This window comes from Calypte anna, chromosome 7, assembly GCF_003957555.1.
Source record: "Calypte anna isolate BGI_N300 chromosome 7, bCalAnn1_v1.p, whole genome shotgun sequence".
NCBI lineage: Eukaryota > Metazoa > Chordata > Aves > Apodiformes > Trochilidae > Calypte > Calypte anna.
The window spans coordinates 28,094,724-28,112,895 of NC_044253.1; the positions used below are offsets into that span (position 1 = coordinate 28,094,724).

Below are 18,172 nucleotides of genomic sequence, written 5' to 3' on the forward strand. Positions count from 1 at the left end.
AGATTCCCACAGTACTGCAGCAGTCACCACATTTGGCAAAATATTTCTTATGCCAATAAAACCAATACTGTTTCTCTAGATACAGAAGTAGTATTGCCTCCAACTCTTTTTTGCTCTAAGCCTGCATCCCACAGCAACTCTTGAGAACTTTCTTTTTCACTATAACTTCTTGGCAAGACAGTGACTGCACATCCTTGACAACAGAATAAGATTATATGGAAGAGTGAAAGTAGAAAAGGAGAAATCCTGTTTACAGATAATGAGGTAAACCCATGAGATGTTCAAATGCTACAAAAATGATAGCAGCAGAGCAGTGAGTATGATACAATACACAATTCTACAGTGGGTTTTATAATGCCCATTTCTGTAAGCCTTAAGAATTAATATTGCAAGACAAAGGAGCAGTAGCTTCAAAGTCTTGACCTCATTTACTTCTTAAACTACCTTTTTACCCTCTCCTGGGGTAGGAAAAGAATGATAATTGTTCCAGTTCTTCTCTTTCTTTTCTTAAAAAGCTTTCTCCTGGGGGTGATTCATTGAAGACCTGTTTTCCCTGTATTTTCTCCCACTATTAACTTCTTCCTAAGACTCCTTCCAGCGTGGTGTTATTTTCCCTGAAATAAACCACTGTAATTCCTTTAAAGCATAAAGCTGGTTACTTTTGCAGTTTGTAGGACTGACATGCTCAGTGGCTTATACTTCCTCACAAACAAAATATAAAATAGTAACAGTAACAGACCATGACAATGGGGAGACTGGGATAAGGGAAGGGGACAGATACGGCATCACTGCATAAGGCTTACTCCTTTACAAACAAAAACAAAAAAAAACCAACACCAAAAAAACCCCAAAAAACAAAAAAAACCCCAAACCCACTAAAAAGCTAAGTAATTGCTAGGGGTTCATTCAGTGGAGCTCCAAGACAAACAGTTAGGTGTGGACCAGAGAACTTGACTGTGAGGTGGGCTGAACCAGCTGAACTGCTGGGCTCAGGGTGTTGTGATCAGTCCTAGAACAGTACTCAAGGGGCTGGCAGTGGGGCCAATAGTGTTTAAACTCTTCATTAATGACATGAATGAAGGGGATGAATTTGAAATGTTATAAAACTGGGAGAAGTGGCTGACACACCACACAGGTGGCCTGCCACACAGAAGGACCTCAAAAAGCTTAAGAATTGGACAGAGAAGAACCTCATGAAGTTCAACAAGGAGAAATGCAAAGTCTTGCCCAAACATAACCCCATCCTGGTGACCACTGAGCTGACCATCAAAAGCCAGTGGCATCCTGGGCTCTCCTTATGAAGAGCACTGGTAGCAGGTCAAGGAAGGCAATCCTTTCACTCCACTCAGGCCTGACGAGACACATCTGAAGTGCTGCACCCAGATCCAGGCTCCCAGGACTGGAGAGACAAGGATTTTATCCATCATTTTGTATTTGTTCAAGTTATTCTGCTGTTGTTACAGGAATATGGGACTGACTGATTTCAAAATAATATCCAACTTTACGCAGAGAAATGAAAAGACAGAAAGCCTTCAAAAACTATAGTGGTACTGAGGTTGACACATTTGTGCATACCAGTAATGCAGCAAACACAGGAACGTTTTGCTAAAATGATGTTTCTTCCTCTATTTTTCAAGACTTAAAATTCTCAGGATCGTCAGCTGAATAAATCCTTTACTCTCAGCTCCACAGAACCTCTTTAGCTCAAGATGTAATTACCATTACCTCATACTCCAGTACGTTCAAGACCAGACTGCTATATAAAAAACAGCTTGTAAAATATGGGTGGATTCCATTTATTCTCCTACCCAATTACAGCCTAGGGAACTTTAATAGAAAAATTAAACCTGAAGTACCCTGCCACTCTGCATCTCTCCTGGCTTATAATGCATTACACTAACATTAATCATGTTAAACCAACTGCAAAAACTTTTTCCTTTTCATGTGTTTCACTAGCTCTTTGTCCTATACTGCCTTGTTTAGAAAATTATCCTCCTGATGGCAGCCTTTTCTTTTTAAAAAGATGGCCACCAACCTAAATCACACATGGGTGATAATTTCCTTTCAGACAAGGAGCCTGTGGCTCCTGTAGAATATAGAAAGATCACAGCTCAGAAATCACTCATCATAAGGGGAGAAAATGGCATGGAGCCACTGCCAAGCCATTAAGAGCAACTCTGAGCAGCCCAAGGAGAATGGATTCTGGAACCCTGATGAAGCCTCTGTCAATCTTGCGCAGTGCCAAAGAGGAATTCCTCAAGAGAGGATGCCACATCTGAACTAGTTCAGACACAAGAGTTAGTCAGGGACTCAATCTTAAGACTAGCACTGATTTCCCTGCCAAAGGTTATCTGCTCTATCACAAATATGGGCTGATTGTAGGACTGAATTTTCTAAGATGTAAGAGAGAAAACCTCTGGAAAACCTCAGCTGTGATTTTAGTCAGTGCAGCGCAGCAATGATTCAAACCATAGTCCTGTAACAATTCTGAAAACCATATAAAGCATTTATTTTGCAGTCAGATAAATGCAGAATGTCAAGCTTAGATTACAAAATTGGCTGCTTCTTCCTTTGTGAATTTTAGATTTTCTATATAGTAAAAAAGTTTGAAGCCTAAAAGTAAGAAGGGCAGCACAGCAGAGAGAAGTGGTCAGACTTGAACTGAACTTGTCAGAGCTGAGAAAAATTAGGTGAGAAAAGTTGTCTCTATAGGAACATTACAGAAACACTGAGACACATTCAATTCAAATTTAAAGAAAGGATAAGAAACAGAATACAACTTAAATGCCAAGGTATAAATACACTTAGTTATGCCCACACCCCCAGTGATTTACTGTCCTATACAGGGCAAACTAGTTCCTCCTTTTGCCACTACATTCCTGCCTGCAAAGTAGCAAAAAGGAGATGAGCTCCCCATCAGTGTGCTTTGTTTCTACTTATGAAATGCCATAAATAAGATCTAGACATTGTATCTCAAAATTAGCAGTGACTGAAAATGAGCTGAGAATGCTCCCTGCTATGTAGGCAGTGAGAGGAGGTAACTGCGTCCTCATCTGCTTCAGGGCTCCAGCAATTTGAGTAACTTAACTGTGTAAGTCCTGTCTACAAGAAACTATCCTCAAAATTGCCATGGTGGATGATCAAACTAAATTTATAGACATCACACCCTATTCTCTTCACACAAAAATATGTGTCAAAAGTATCTCCAAATTCTACTGAAAACCAAAATTAACCAGCTTCATTATATTGATAGTAAAAAAAAAAACAACCCAAACTTTTCTTTAAATCTGTTTCTGCAGTTTATTACTAAAGATCAAAAGGAAATCACTTACAATTCCTAGTAAGTATTATGAGAAAAATCAAGACAAGGTGAAAAGCTTAGCATGACTGCAGCCAGGGGAGAAAAAAAAATCGCAGTGCTCAAACATAATTTTTCATTCCTGATGAAGAATCTTAAACCACAGGATCATCTTTGTTGTTGTCTGTTAAATCTTTCTTTAAAAGAAATCTTTACGCTTTGCAGACAGATGTGTTACTTTTCAGACCATATGACATGTACAGAATACTCAAAACATGTCTAAATCTGGTTTTCTACCTCTTCCTCCTATTAAAAGTAATTCCTGTTTATTTTTCAAGAGGAGCTTTAGCTCACTGATTTACATGCTCAATGATAATAAAGACTCAAAAGCAGGTGTTTTTTTCTACAGAAGTGCTGTAAGTACTTTGAAGCTATAAAGAACTCATATTTAGTTGAGTGATACCCTAATACACCAGCAGTGTTAGACCTGTGCTCACTGAGGTAATGCAAAAAATTAGCCACCTGCAGCTACAGTCAGTGTCAGGTACCTTGTCCCTAGAGACTCCACTGCTGGTGAGTATGGACTGCATCAGGTTCTTCTGTCCAGATGCACCATGAAAAGTTGCTTTTGTTGTCACAGCTAAATAAAACACAGTAAAAGAAATTGCCCAATCTTCTTGGAAAATAGCTGTAATATGTATGAAATTAGAGTGCCTGACATAGTGGAAAGTACTAGCTAATCAGAGTAGTCATCATGTATGTAACAACCAACATCCTTGTGATATCCTCAGATGAGAAAATCTGGTGAGATCCTTGATTAAAGGGCTCTGGTTACACACAGCTGATGAGCCCTTCATGTATGTGTTCCTGGGTTTTTTTTCCCCCATGCTAAAGAAACAGTACAAAATCTGCTGAAATTGATGTCACTACCAGCAACTGTTAACTCCAATGGAGAGGGCTGGTCACAGAACTGTCTACCTAGAGGAATGGCACCTATGCTCAATCCATACACCCAGCAGAAGGCCCTGGGCTCAAAAGTAACTTACACTCTATTGCTAAGTAACAAATTAAGTTATACATGGAAACTAATTTACAGATTACGTGCAAATACAGCTCTTTCTGGACACAAGATTTATATTCTGTTATTCACACTACTGACAAGGCAGCCAGAACATGACAAGCTGAATTTTTTAGATCATTTCCTCCCAAGTCTGCCAACACAGGGATGAAATCCACAGGAAAGACCTACTCTTTGATAACACTTCATTTGGCATTTGTAACCAACCCACTTTTCATTTTCTTTGCCAAAATGAATGAGAGGCTGAACAAGGGAATATTTGAAATCAGGCCCAGCACAGTGCTGCAAAGAGATTACAGCTTAAATTGTTTATTGCTGATCTATTACTTCCTTGTATCACATTCAGCAGGTCACCACATGAAATTTCAGCCTATTCTGACAAACACATCAGCAGTATGCTTGACTGGCAGGTATGCAGACTTGACTGCTATGTTCTTAGCAACAAAACCAAGATGCTGTCAGACACCATCTCTTCATGATGTGTCAAGTGAGTCACCATCCCCAGAAGTGCTGCCAGAGGGTCCTGCTGTGGACATGGCAAGAGTGTGAGGAACTCTGCCTTTAATCAAGAAACAGCCAGCACCACCAGGTGCTCTGAAAAAGGTGAAGGATGTTGCTTGACTCCACTTTTTGACAGTTTCATACCAAAATTCTCAGGTGTTGCTTCTGCACAGTGGGTGGACATGCACCTATCTCTCCTCAAGCTGTTTTAGAGCAGGAAACAACTACATCTCAGTAAGGTACAAAATAAATAAGATGAATGCAGAAATTCAAACAAGCAGCACAGAGCTGTCAGTCGTGAATCTGAAGTTACTGACAAGCAGGCAGCATGAAAAAGGCTGGTAAAATGCCATGTCAGATCTCATAGATCTCTGCACAATTAGCAAAATAACAGGCTACCTACATCACCCTGGATCTGGGTATTATACTATAATCACATCCTTCCAGTAAGAGGAAGATTTCATTTTGCTTTTATCCTTATTCCTTTATGCAAAATTACATTAGGGTAATGTTAAATCAGCAACTCAATAGCAGTTTGCAATCCCTCTCCACACTGCAATTACCCTTTGTTCCCACACACAAGAGACTGGAATGAACAGCAGGCAAGCTGTATTTGCACTTCATTACACCCAGGAGTCTTGTAGGAATAGTTAATATATTTTCATGTGCCATGCTGAAATTGAGAAAGGAGAGTTGGGTAATGGTATTTTGTGGAACAGATGCCACAAGATAAATCCTGAAAAACTCTGAATGTTCTCAGCTCTTTTTTTAATTGAAGGAGAAATTAAGGGCATGCAGCACTTAGCATATTTAGATGTACAGCAACACTTACCAGTGTTTTCCAGGTACCATGGAGTGTCAAACTCCTATCTGGTCATTCTGCCCTGCCAGTTATTGATAGAGATGTATTCTCAAGTATTCTGAAGAAGCTGTCAAACAATGCTTTGATGATCCACATTCTCCATTTGTTTGATTGACACATAAAAGCACAGGTTTATTATTAAAACATTCAGTTTTCATTTTTTTATACCCCTTCATGTTTCTGGATTTAGGGAACAAACTTTGAAAAGGATACATGAGTGTGCCTATTTTTTAACCCTTAAAAATAATTTAATAAAATTTCAAAGCAACTAACAGTTGGATTGCTTTCAGTGAGGGACTACAGGACATAGCCTGGCACTCAACTTGGAAAAAGACAAGAAAGATGTCTTGATAGATGGACTCCAATGTATTCTAAGCTGCACAGGTAAGCTTGTAAATCTGGAAGAAGGACTACAAAACCATTCTGAACTTCTAAATCCCCACTGATGTCCCACAAGTAGGAAAAGCCTGGAGAGGCAATAGCTGTAGACTCTGAACTCAGAGCCCACCACTTGCAAACATGCAGCCTGTACTGATGATTTCTAGACTAAGATGCTTTCTTCTAAACATGAGTACCTAGTCAGATGTTTCCACAACACCCAGTGGGCTTCACTTAGAATGTGTATGCAGGAGATGCTGCTTAGTGTAAAACGAAGCAAGTACAATGCAGAATAGGAGCACTAGTGCTAGCCAAGCTACAGCCTCAAAAGTTTTTTGCTTTAATCAAAAGCATTTCCACTCGACCGTCATGCTTATTACAGTGAAGCGGTAAAGAGATAATTCAGTAAGAATGTAAAACCTGACAAAAGGACTGAAGACCCTCCTACATCAAAGAAAGAAGAACTGTGATGTCTACATAGATCTATTGCTTTACTGAGGCAACTCTTCCAGGGGCTGCAGTGGGGGCAGGGTACTACCAGGTCTGGGGAAACTGTGACTCTCTGCTCCCCCCCATGACTTGAAGCCTCAGGAAAGCAATACAGAGAAGTCCAGCACACTACCTTCAAAAACAAAGTACAGGTTTTCCCTCTGTGCCATTACTTACCATGAAAACACAAGTGACTTTGCACACTCCATCACTTCCCCCGACCATGTGCTCCTGCAGTTAACACAGGCAGGGTGCAGCTGAGAAACTGATGCTCCTCATCACTTAAAAGCAGCTACCAACACCTGACCTCATGCATGGTTGCTCCTTCAGCACCAGCTCAAACATACTGATAGTAATAAAACACATTCTTTAAAGACCACCCAAAATAAATTTCATTTTCAAAATAATGTCTCTGTTCTGAGGCTAATTTCCCAGCTGTCTTGAGGCATTGCTAAACTTTAGCCATCTCAACATAAAAAATTAAAAATTACTATGATCAGAATTCTTCAAATATCAACACTGTTTGGATATAAAATTTCATAGGAATATGTTTGCAAAACTGGAAAAGTTTAATGAAGTGCATGGCTTTGATGGGAAACTGTGGGCGAGGGCAAAGAGTTTGGCAAAGAGAACTGGGCTAAAAATAACACACTAATGAATTAAATGAGAAATATTTGTTACAGATTCTGTGGGAAGGCATTAGAAAAAACAATTTGACAGCAAAATCTTTTGGAGTTCATTGTCCAGAGCTAATCCAATAAAGGAACAATTATGCAGATAGAAACAGGATAGAAACTTGGGTAATACAGAGGTGGCATTTGAGTTTTGACTTATCCATATGGTTTTGACTACTTTGCAAGATAAAACCGTTTCAACTGCTTTCCATTTCTTCTAGGAACATTAACCATTAAAGGAACAGAACTATTTCACATGATTCATGATTATTTGGAAAATAAAATCCTTATTTAGCACTATTTCAAGTGAGATTTTTATGCCAAATGGTATTTCCTCCGAAATGTACAGTAACAGGATGCAACATCCATGAACCACAAAATTTTATTTACAATTTTTGTATAGTCTAAATGCTTTGTACTGCAATGCCTTTTACAGAATTTTGGCAAGTACTATTCCAAACAAACTGCTTTGCACTCAAATTCAGTCATTAAAGATCAGTGGATAATATTTCTAATTACAAGATATTTAATTGCAAACTATAAAATCTACTGAGCAGAAAACCCAGTAACGAACATCAATAGGAAAGCTTTAGTTGTCAGTCACAAAATCCCCATTTAACTCAAAAGCTGGAATAAATCTTCTTCCAGGCCATTCAGTCTTCACTGATGGAAGAGGTGAACCAACTCAAATGCTTTAAGCAAGAAAAATTAATGCACTAAATTATGCATTCCTGAAAATGGTCACAGTATCTCTGCTCTTGGGCTCTGAAGCATAAGAACTAAGTCACTCTGCCCTTGAGATTTACATAAAGCTCCATCTAAAAACCAAAAGCTTGGGAGTCTAAGCAGGTTAAAGGTAAGGAAAAAAACCAGTTTTCTTAGAATCCTCCTGCAGATGATTCATTCATTTCACAGCTAACACAGATGTCAGTGACTGTCTTGACTGAAGGGCAGCAGTTCACATTATTCTGTTGTTTCTGTAAGCAAAGGTACTGAGCTGCACTGAAGATGTCAGCCTGTAAAGGAGCCCACACCAGCTGGCAACCACTGCCAGCTGCTCCTTCTGCTTCTGTGAAGTTCAGGATGGTTCTGAAGAAGAGGCAAGGGAAAAGACCTCCTCTCTTCTGAACAGGAAGAATCCCCGCAGAAGCTGAGTGAGCTATGTACTCAAATGTTTACTGAAATGCCTTTGATATAAAAATGATGAAAAAAAAGAGAGGTATGACACAAACAGAGAAGTTACTCTAAGATTAGTTAATGTAGTAATTTTAAGACAGAAGAACTGTGGAAGAAATACAGATAATGAATATTTTTTTCAAACTTTAATGTCCTCCCCAGAATACGGCCCAGGCGATGCTGTTTCTTGCCAAGTTGCCAAAGGATTTGAGAAACTAAGATTGTTCTGTAAAACATCTAAAATGTTGCTATGTAAGGACTCAAAAAAACTGCATAGAATTATGAAAGGTTATAAACATTCCCAAGTGAAATACGTAGTCAAGCTATTGTTTCTAATTATCAATGGAATTTATGTTGGAATTAATGCTTCCATTTGTACAGACAAGAAGACTGTACTCAAGTAATTCAAAAAACATATTCATCCCAGGAGACTCATTAGAACAACCTCCAAAGACTGCAAGCCATTTCAAGGAGAGCCTCAAAACACTAAAAACAAGGTGTGTAGCCTCAGGTACAAACGGCCCTGGCAAGGTATGAGAGAATAATTCAATCAAACAATACAAAGAAAATTATTCAGCCTACTTCACTACACTGGCTTTGTTTCTCATGCTGTATTTCCTCTGTGACTCCTTTAAGTGGTTTTAAGTCCCATAAGGCTTGGAAGATTTCCTGGCAGTCTTTGGCAAAATGATATAACAAAACCATCTAAACAAAAATCTTCCAATATTGGGGTTTACAAAATTTTCCTAGACAAGTACCAGAATAGCTGCAAGATCTCAAACAACAAAAGTGCTAGAAAGATGAATTTGCAATCCTGATGTTTCCTCTTGAAAAAAAGAGAAACGTAGTGCAGTGCCTGACTTCAAATTATCTGAATTATCACCAAAGATTTGGTGAGAGGTTGGTTACTTTGGAGACATCTAAGTATGATCTAGAAGGTATCAGGGCTTCTCAAAAGGTGGCCCAGGTGAGGTGCATCTACACTAATGCAGGCAGCATGGGTAACAAGCAGGAGCTGGAGGCCACTGTGCAGATGGAAAACTATGATATGGTTGCCATCACAGAAATGTGGTGGGATAACTCACCCAGTTGGAATACTGCAATTGATGGCTGCCAACTTTTCAAAAGAAATAGGCAAGGAAGGAGAGGCTGTGGGGTTGGCCCTGTATGTTAAGGAGAGATATGATTGTGTAGAAATTAATGATGGTGATGACAAGGTTGAGAGCTTATGGGTTAGAATCAAGGGAAAGGACAGTAAGACAGACACCATCATAGGAGCCTGCTACAGGCCACCCAGCCAGGATGAAGAAGTGGATAAAGTACTTGGGGACAAGGTTTAGTGGTGGGTCATCTAGAAAAGAGCAATAGGGCTAGGATAAGGCTGGGCTCAATGATCTTGGAAGGTCTTTTCCAGCCTCAGCAATTCTATGAAGGATGAGATCTTTCTGCATGCCTTTTAAGACTACTCACGTAACTGCCCCAGACCATTCTGCTATTATTTGCTGCATAGATTACGGGAAAAACTCAGAAACAAGAAGGAGAAGATCATCTGTTTTGGGGATATGACTACATCATGGTAAACAATTCTAGCATACAGTGAACAACACCATGTTGAGTTTACTTCCCCAGATAAAGCACATTTTATTTGGATATCTGGCTGCTAATAGAATGAATCACTTGACTGCCTGAAGTACCAGCTTGAATGCTTTAAAAGGACTGGGAATCACTGAGTACCATATGTGTATTTTTTTTAGGAACAATGTGCTGTAAGTAAACCACTGACTCACCTTGTCACGCAAATGATGCTCTGCAGCCTCAATATTCAAAGGATCGTCAAAATTCAAAAGATCCTGGAAAAAAAGCAGAGAACATTACAGTTCCCATTCATTGCATCCCACAAGGAAACCAAAGCCCTAATGGCCTCAGATATTATCTTTCAGCAAGATAATGAAATGAAGCAAACAAGACCAGGCAAGTCTAGTGCCATTTTCTCACTTCCTTGATCCCTGCCAAAGGTAGATCCACGTGAGTTTGATGATTGCAAACCAAATAACAAGCAAGGCATTCAACCCTATCTGGTGTCATGCCACTCACAGCCCTGTGACACTTCTCTTTGGCAGTGACACATTTCTATAAGAAAACTCTAACAGATTTAAACCAAATTCTGAAGGAACATTGGAAGTTTCAGAAGGCATAACTCATGTTAACTTTTGTTCACAGATAAACACTTAAAAAACCCCAGCAAACAGCAAGGTAATAAAACAGGAAGAAGTTCCTTAATACGATCTCCATAGAAAGTCAAGGTAACTCCCTCTTGTGAACCTAGAGCCTAACAGAGAGGAAAGTTTTAATGCAATGGGAAAAACAGGGCTGAGAGGAAAGGGGGTGCAAAGACCCTGAGAGCTACAGACACATGGGGTGGTCAGGTAGCAGAAATAATAAAAACCTCAGGTCTAGCAGTTTAATCTCAATAAATATTACCTGGATAAGGAGAAAGGGTCTAGGGTTAAAACTAGGGAAACCAAGATGCTGATAAAAGACTAACGACCATAAAAAGTAACACTGAATCCTAAAAAAACCCTATTCTGACTACATAGACTGGCTGCTTAGACTTCCCCCAGCCCAACGTTAGCCTGTGACAGCACTGCAATGCCATCATTTCACAAGTGTGAAAGGTTTGTATCAGCCCCTACCTTGTTTTTAAGCAGCAAACTTCCCATTTCATTCAATCCAGGACACCGATCCACCTCATTTTCACTCACTTTTTCACTTTTTTTCAACAAAACCCCAAAAGCATCTTGCAAGGACAGTACAATGCAATACCAGCTTTTCAAAGCCTGATTATCTTTAAGCTGGATGTGACAAATCCATGAGGCAAGCTAGGAAGCATGGCTCTTACCAGCCATAGCAAATCCCCATGGTCTCCACTGCATGACCTTTGCAGCTGATTATTTTTATGTGCAGTTCTGCCTCTGAAGCCTTCCTTCATACCTTCAGTGGATTTTATGTTCTTTCAGTTACTTAGTATGCAGTGGGAGAGTGTGAAAGCAATTACTCTTTGCTGACAAGCCAAATGGTCTACAGTCTTCTAGATCAATTTCTCAAGTTGTACCAAAGAAACAAGTGAAGTCTTCAGATGCCAGGAAACCTCATGACAGTAGCCAGTAGCTCATTTGGTCTATGCCAGCAGTTTTAGAAACACATCATGGTTGCGGCAGTGCTGGGGACAGAGTCACTGCTCTGCCTCTCTTCGTGCAGGTAGCAGTGGAAGGAATTCCTTTCTCTGAAAAGAGAGTGGGGCTGGCAAAGCCTGCATCAATGCTCCTCATCCAAAGCTTTTCACAGCCTCCTGTACCTCCTGGAGTGACTCAGATAATTCTCTCCCGACTCAATGACAAATGTGGTGACCAAGTCAGTGCCTTTCTTTGCTTTCTCCTAACCTTCCTACCAAGCAGCAACAGCCCTGGAAGGGGACCATAATCCTGGACTCCCTAAAAAAGGATGTTTTTGTACAGTAAACAAATGGCACCTCTTCAGTTTCAGGGCAAAAGCAGCTGTTGGATCCTGCTTGTCTCTTGCAGCTTCTTGCCCTCTCCTCCATTTTCAAATTGCTCCTGTAATTATAAGCCACAGGTTTCTTGCTTCTGTCAATCTAAGGAAAAGGGGGAAAATGGGACCCCTGAAAAAAATCCTGTAATTTCTGTGACAACTTGGGGTCTATGCAAATTTTGCAGGTGGGTACTAAGGCCCTTGAACAGGAATGTAAGTGTTCAAAACAGGAATAAGGCTGCAAAGCAGACATGAATTCCTAAAAATAATTTTAAAAAAACAGAACACCACAGTTTCTTCTCAGAGCAGCGAATTTGTTCCCTGCAAACCACTGGAAGAAATTTCATACTGTGTGGAAGATCCCAAGTAACTTGTTACCAAAATAGCCCATAATGGATTTGTAAAATTAAAAATGATGTATGAAAAAGCTGATATTTCTGTATGTCTTGCATTTACACAAACAAAAAGCACAAACTGATTTCATATTTGTACAACACCCACCAAAGCCAAAGGAAATAATGACCTCGAGTTTAAGAGGCAACAGATGGGTTTCACATTAGGTAATGCTGAAACTAAACCAGGCAGGAAAAAGGAAAGTGAATATCCAAAATATTCATTTACTTACAGTAAATAAAGAGTTTAAGCCCCAGACAACATCCTGCAAAGGAAAAGCACAGTCAGGTAGGCATGCATTGAAAGATGTTTTTAACAAGTTTGCATACTTTACTTTTAATAGATTGAATCCATTACAGGAAAGCAAATCTAGATTAAAGATGATGTTTTCCTAATTAAAATCAAAATACCAAAAAAAGCTTTCCCATTTCAAGGATGCTTGGTATTGAAAAGTCATCAAAACGCAAATGCTGTGTATTCTAATAGTATCTTTCTGTGTATATAGGAACATTATTCTGTTGATTCTCTGATCAAGGAGAGTCATAATACTTTAATATATACCAGTGACTGCACTGCTTAGTTGAAAGGGTGGGTTTAAAACTTAATCCAGTAATCCATTCTTAAAATTAAAAATGTAAAATGGTGTCAGACAAATACTTGAAACTGTGTCAAAACAACAGAGAAAAGAGATACAGCTATAGTATGAGCATGCAGAAATATCATTCTTATGAGCATATGCCTCAAATAACTTTACTGCCTTTAAGCATGTTTAAATGCAGCTGAATAGCACGGGTCTGCAATTCCTGCAAGCAGAAAGCTTCAGGGTATCATCAAACACAGTTTATTTTGGGCTGCACTCTACTAAGAGTCTACATCCTTCATTACAACCTTCAGAGAATACAAAAGTGCACAAGATTCAAATATTACAGGAAGAGATTTAGGAGCATCACCAACACCGAGACTAAGCTTCCCTACCTAAAGCAAAGTCTATTTTTTAAGTAGCAGAGTAACTAAGCTACCCTACTGCTAAATCCCACTGAAATCTGGGCACTGGAGCTCCCACCTTCCAGCCAGGTAAGATGAAACATTGCACCTCCTGCCCTTACAGCCTGCTAGCACTTGACTGCTTACCCATGAAATCCACACTGCCTGGTTTCCAGGAGTGAGACAAACACTGACCAGAAATCAGGTCATAGCTAAAATGTACCTTTCACAATTAAGATAAAGCCTCAAAGTAAAAAATTCCTACCCGTGGCAAAGAATTTCACTACATGAGTGCATTTCAGTTTATTCCCTCTTCTGGAACCTCCACTAAGAGTGGTGGACCACAGAAATCCCTATCCCTGAGGAAAGTTATCCAATTATGCCCTAACAAAAAAGACAGAATGTCACCATTATCCAGACAACAGCCTACCACCATCCAGTTTTCCTTTCATCTCGCACAACCAACCTACTCTGTTTATCTGCTTTTAATAACGTGAGCCTGCCCAGCAAAGCTGATATTGTCAGACAATTTTCAATTTCAGCATCTTCTCCTAATGGAGCTTTTGAAATCATCAGGTGTGGTAAGGACAGAAACTCTTTCAAATGCACTCAGCATCTCCAGTGGCAGCGCAGACATAAACTGCAAGAAAGGAGACACCCAAGACACCCAAGAACCACAGTTCTCTACATTTTAAGGCTATAGTGCTGAGCAGTCATCCCACGCTCAAACGGCTGTACTGTCAGTTCTTTGGCAAGTATGAGAAAATATGAGAAATTTAAAACTATTTCAAGTAACAGATTAAAAGTCACTGCTTTGCCCTTTTGTGCTTGTTCAACTACTGTCACACAAACTGAGCCTAGCAAGGGTGTGCAAATGTGGCATTAAGGAACGCAGCATTAAGCAGTTCCAGGAATAAACTAATTGTAGAGTACAGTGGTGCTAGAGAAAAAATAAGCTGAAGTCACTGATTAAAGGAGAATTTCAGTAGTGTGAAGAGTCTGGAGAGTAGGAACAGACATGAAGGTCCTGGCCCCCACTTTCCAGTGCTTACTCACAAGGGTGCACAGCACAGCCCAGGCTGCCACAGCCCCATCACTCTCAGGCTCTTCTCTGAGCACCCACCCTGTGGATGCTGCAAGCAGCATGGAAGCAGCCCCAGGGCTGTCAGTATCCCCAGCCTGCTGCTGTCCCCAGAGACTGTGCCACCCTTCAAGGAGACAAAGGGAAGGTCTTGAGAGCATTAAGAATTTCTTCCATTAGATTTTAACCCACTCTGTTCCTCCTACAAGCTTTGATAACAGGACCTCTAGCAAAGCATGGTAATTTGCTTTCTTCTGCTTGAAGCAGCAGGAATAAATTAACTTTTAAAGGGTCACTATGTAACAACAGACCGTAGCTGGAGAATTTGATGCAAAATCACAGTGCTGAGTGTCAAAAAACATTTTAAAAAAGTATGAGGAGCTCACATCACCACACTGGCTCACTTCTAAATCCTGCCTGAACACCAAAAGGGCATCACTGACATTCAGAGGGCTGCAACCTGTTCACACTGTTCAACCTTTCACCAGCATGGCTAAAGAGAAATAAAAGTGTAACTCAGTCACCTTGATTCTGAAATTCTAAAGTGCTTGCCTTCTCTTTACATTTAACAGTGCTGAAACCCCCAGACTCCCAGAAACTTCCCACCAGGACATGTGCAGTGTCCCTCCAGACAAAACAGCTTCTTCTCCAATACCAGCAGCAACAAGCTGTACCTCATAATTGTAAATGTAAATGTTGTAACCCAAAACAGAAATGTAAATTATAAACAATTATTTTTGCACATCATTCTGTAAACATCTCTTTTCAAAGTTTACCTAAATTGCTACAAACTCTCATTTGTTGCTCCCTGGTTTTAAGACTCTGGGACACTTGGCTCATTATTTAATCCAGGATGGCTTTGCAGAGAGTTCTGTCAAAATAACCCCAAAGCCCCCCAGCAAAGACCTCTGTAAGGTTTTGAGTTGTCAGTCTGCTGTATTGTCCTGGTTTGGGCCAGGATAAAGGTGGTTTTCTGTTTCTGTACTTTTGCTTTTAGCTAAGTCTCTTGTAAGTAGTTGCACTTGCTGAAATTAACAGCAAGTTTCTCAGACAGTGTGTGTGCTTTTAGGACTGATAACACTTGATGTTTATAGTTACTGCTAGAGACTGGTGTGCAGAGCCAAGGACACAGAGGCCCCACCTGAACCCTCCTTTAGGGAGGAACGGACAAGATAGATGCCAGAATTGACCAAACAGAGTATTCCATCCCATATACGTCACACTCAGTATAAATTTGAGGCATCACGTGGGCCGAGCCAGATCTTTTCCTGATTTCCTGCTTCCCTTCCTTCACCCGACATCCTGGAAGGATCCTGTCTGTTCATCTGCCTGTGGTCCTGATCCGTGCCAGCCCATATCTGTGTGTTCCTGCCTCTGGTTCCCAACTGCTGCCGACTCCAGGAGTCCAGCCTGGACTTTCCCAGGGCTGCCCTACAGCCTCGGTGGTGACGTGAGAGTTATTGGGGGAAAGGAGGGAGGAATGTGGTTTCCATTTTCCTGTATATTTGTATATATTTAGTAATTTTACCTATTTATCACTACTGTTTCATTAAAGTTGTGTAGTTTAGTTTCCAACCCATAAGTCTCTCTTCCTTATTCTCTCTCCTTTCTCTATCAAGGAGAGACAGATTAATAGAGAGCGTCTGTTATTCGGTTTAATTGCCAGGCCAGTGTTAAACCGTGACATGTATATTTTCATAGCCACCCTGGACACCAAAAAGTATAAAAGAATTATTATTACTGAATAACTTGTGAAATTCTTAATATTGTTTTTGATCTGTTTCCACCTATTCAAGTTTTATAATTTGCTGGATTCATTTTATACCTTTGCATGGCTTCATAAACATAATGCTGAATTACTACCAGAGGGCAACACCTTCCATAAGTTTGAGGTTAGCCTGGATTTATATCTCCGATATTGAGAAAGGGAAGTGAGATGGAACGAAGCAAGATGGAACAGATGAGCAACAGCAAAGCAAGTATTTAATATTTGAAAAGCTTGACACTGTTGCATTGCAAAAATAACCACTTAGCATTACTGACTTCAGCAGAGCTGCTTGTTGCATGCTGATAAGCACTTGCCAAAAGACTTGCTTCACTTTTTTTTTTTTGCCTAAATGAAAAGATTTTCAAGCAAACAAAGAACAGATCCTGACAGATTGAATGGTTTAAAAACTTCAGTTTTAATGGCAGCAACTCAACATCATGCTTAGCTAACATTTACTAAACTTCTGGCTTAAATAATCTGAAAGCAGGAAAGCTAACCCTATGGACAAAATTTTTAAAGGCTGTCTTCATATGTAGAAGCAGGTCAGATGCTGCCTTACATTACTAATGCACACCTTGATTGCTGCTGCATTTCAAGGAGACAAGCACACAAGGGGAACTTGACACAATGCCTGACAAGGTTCTTCCCTTTAAAAAGCTGCTTTTTTGTTAACTTTCTCATACACACTTAACATTGAAGTTACAGAGTAAAAGTACACCCACACTGAGCAGTATCCTCAGAGCAAAACAGAAACAGAGGACTTTTCATAACAAAAGCAGCACAGTCTGCTTGGGACTGACCCTGCAGAAAAGGCTGCAGAATTCCCCAACCCATTTCTTCTGGTTTCTGCTCCAGCTGTGCCCAGACAGGCCCTCTCCCTGTCCCCCAGAGGCTTTGAATCTGCACAGATGTCACCCACAAAGTTAGATGCCTTCACAAGCCAGCAGCAGGTCTCAGGTATACAAGAGTTTTTAATTCTCCTCCATTATGTTAGTTCAGGTGACTCAAGTGTGATACCTGAAGTAAAGAGCTGAGGTTTCCAAGCAAAGCAGTACCTGGATAAATTCACAGAAGGTAAGTGGAAGAGGTTTAATGAAGGAAACATACTCTGTTCCACAGCACTGTCACCATTATAAGCTCAAGCACAGGGAAGTCAACAAAAGCAAGTCAGGAGACTCAACACATTGCTATTTATAACTGTTTATAATCACCCCTTTTTTCATTCTCATGTACTTTTGTGTTACACCTGAGTAACAAGTTAGATTGAAGCCCCTTATTTATTGCACACCAAATGAGGGGTAAAAAGAGAATGTGCCAGTGCAGCAGTGTTTGAAGCTCAAGAGCAATGACTCAAAATCCTAGGTGTGATACTGTAAAATTCAGGCACTGAAAGAACCCTTTAACACTACTCTTTAAGTTTTAGAAGGCAGGCATTCTTTAGTGCAGCACTGGGTGCACAAGAGATAGTTCTCAAAGTCATGTATGCCATAAGTGATAACAGACAAGACTTACATACTATGCTACTAGATACATATTTATGAAACCGATTGTAATATACATCAGATTTCCTATTGTAATATTTGCATTCTTAGGTGGAGGGTCTTCTGTGGTCTTCCAGGAAGTTCTTCTGCATAATATTGGGTGGCAACTCTAGAGGGTCTTAGCCAATTTCCATCTGCAAGGCCCTTAGTTCCTTGAGCTTGCTATTTACATGCAAAAGGCCTGGACACTGCTTAGATGAACCCAAATCAACCTCCAGTTGTTTAGTGTCAGAAGAGCCTTCAGGAGTTTCACAAGCACAGTGGACTACTTCTATCTCAATCTACAGGATGCTGGCTGATAGTTTTGTCAGTCATTTAGCCAAGAATGTGGATTTCACAAAGAAGAATCTCATTTCAATATCTTTCTATAATAATATAACCCAGTCAGCAAGCATTCAGC

General features: G+C 40.1%; 1 protein-coding gene across 4 annotated transcripts in view; it reads right to left on the reverse strand.

Annotated features, from left to right (window-relative positions):
• The window catches only part of UBE2F (ubiquitin conjugating enzyme E2 F (putative)), a 64,745-nt gene that overhangs the window by 12,862 nt on the left and 33,711 nt on the right, over nucleotides 1-18,172 (reverse strand). For 2 of the 4 annotated variants that reach the window (XM_030454561.1, XM_030454560.1), the window contains 2 exons: nucleotides 12,631-12,663; nucleotides 10,244-10,306 (listed from right to left, as the gene is read on the reverse strand). The exons of 1 other annotated variant lie outside the window; for it this stretch is intronic. In XM_030454561.1, coding sequence (XP_030310421.1) covers nucleotides 10,244-10,306; nucleotides 12,631-12,663 — 96 coding nt within the window. The remainder of the gene's footprint in view (nucleotides 1-10,243; nucleotides 10,307-12,630; nucleotides 12,664-18,172) is intronic. One more of the 4 variants, XM_030454562.1, reaches the window with a different exon arrangement.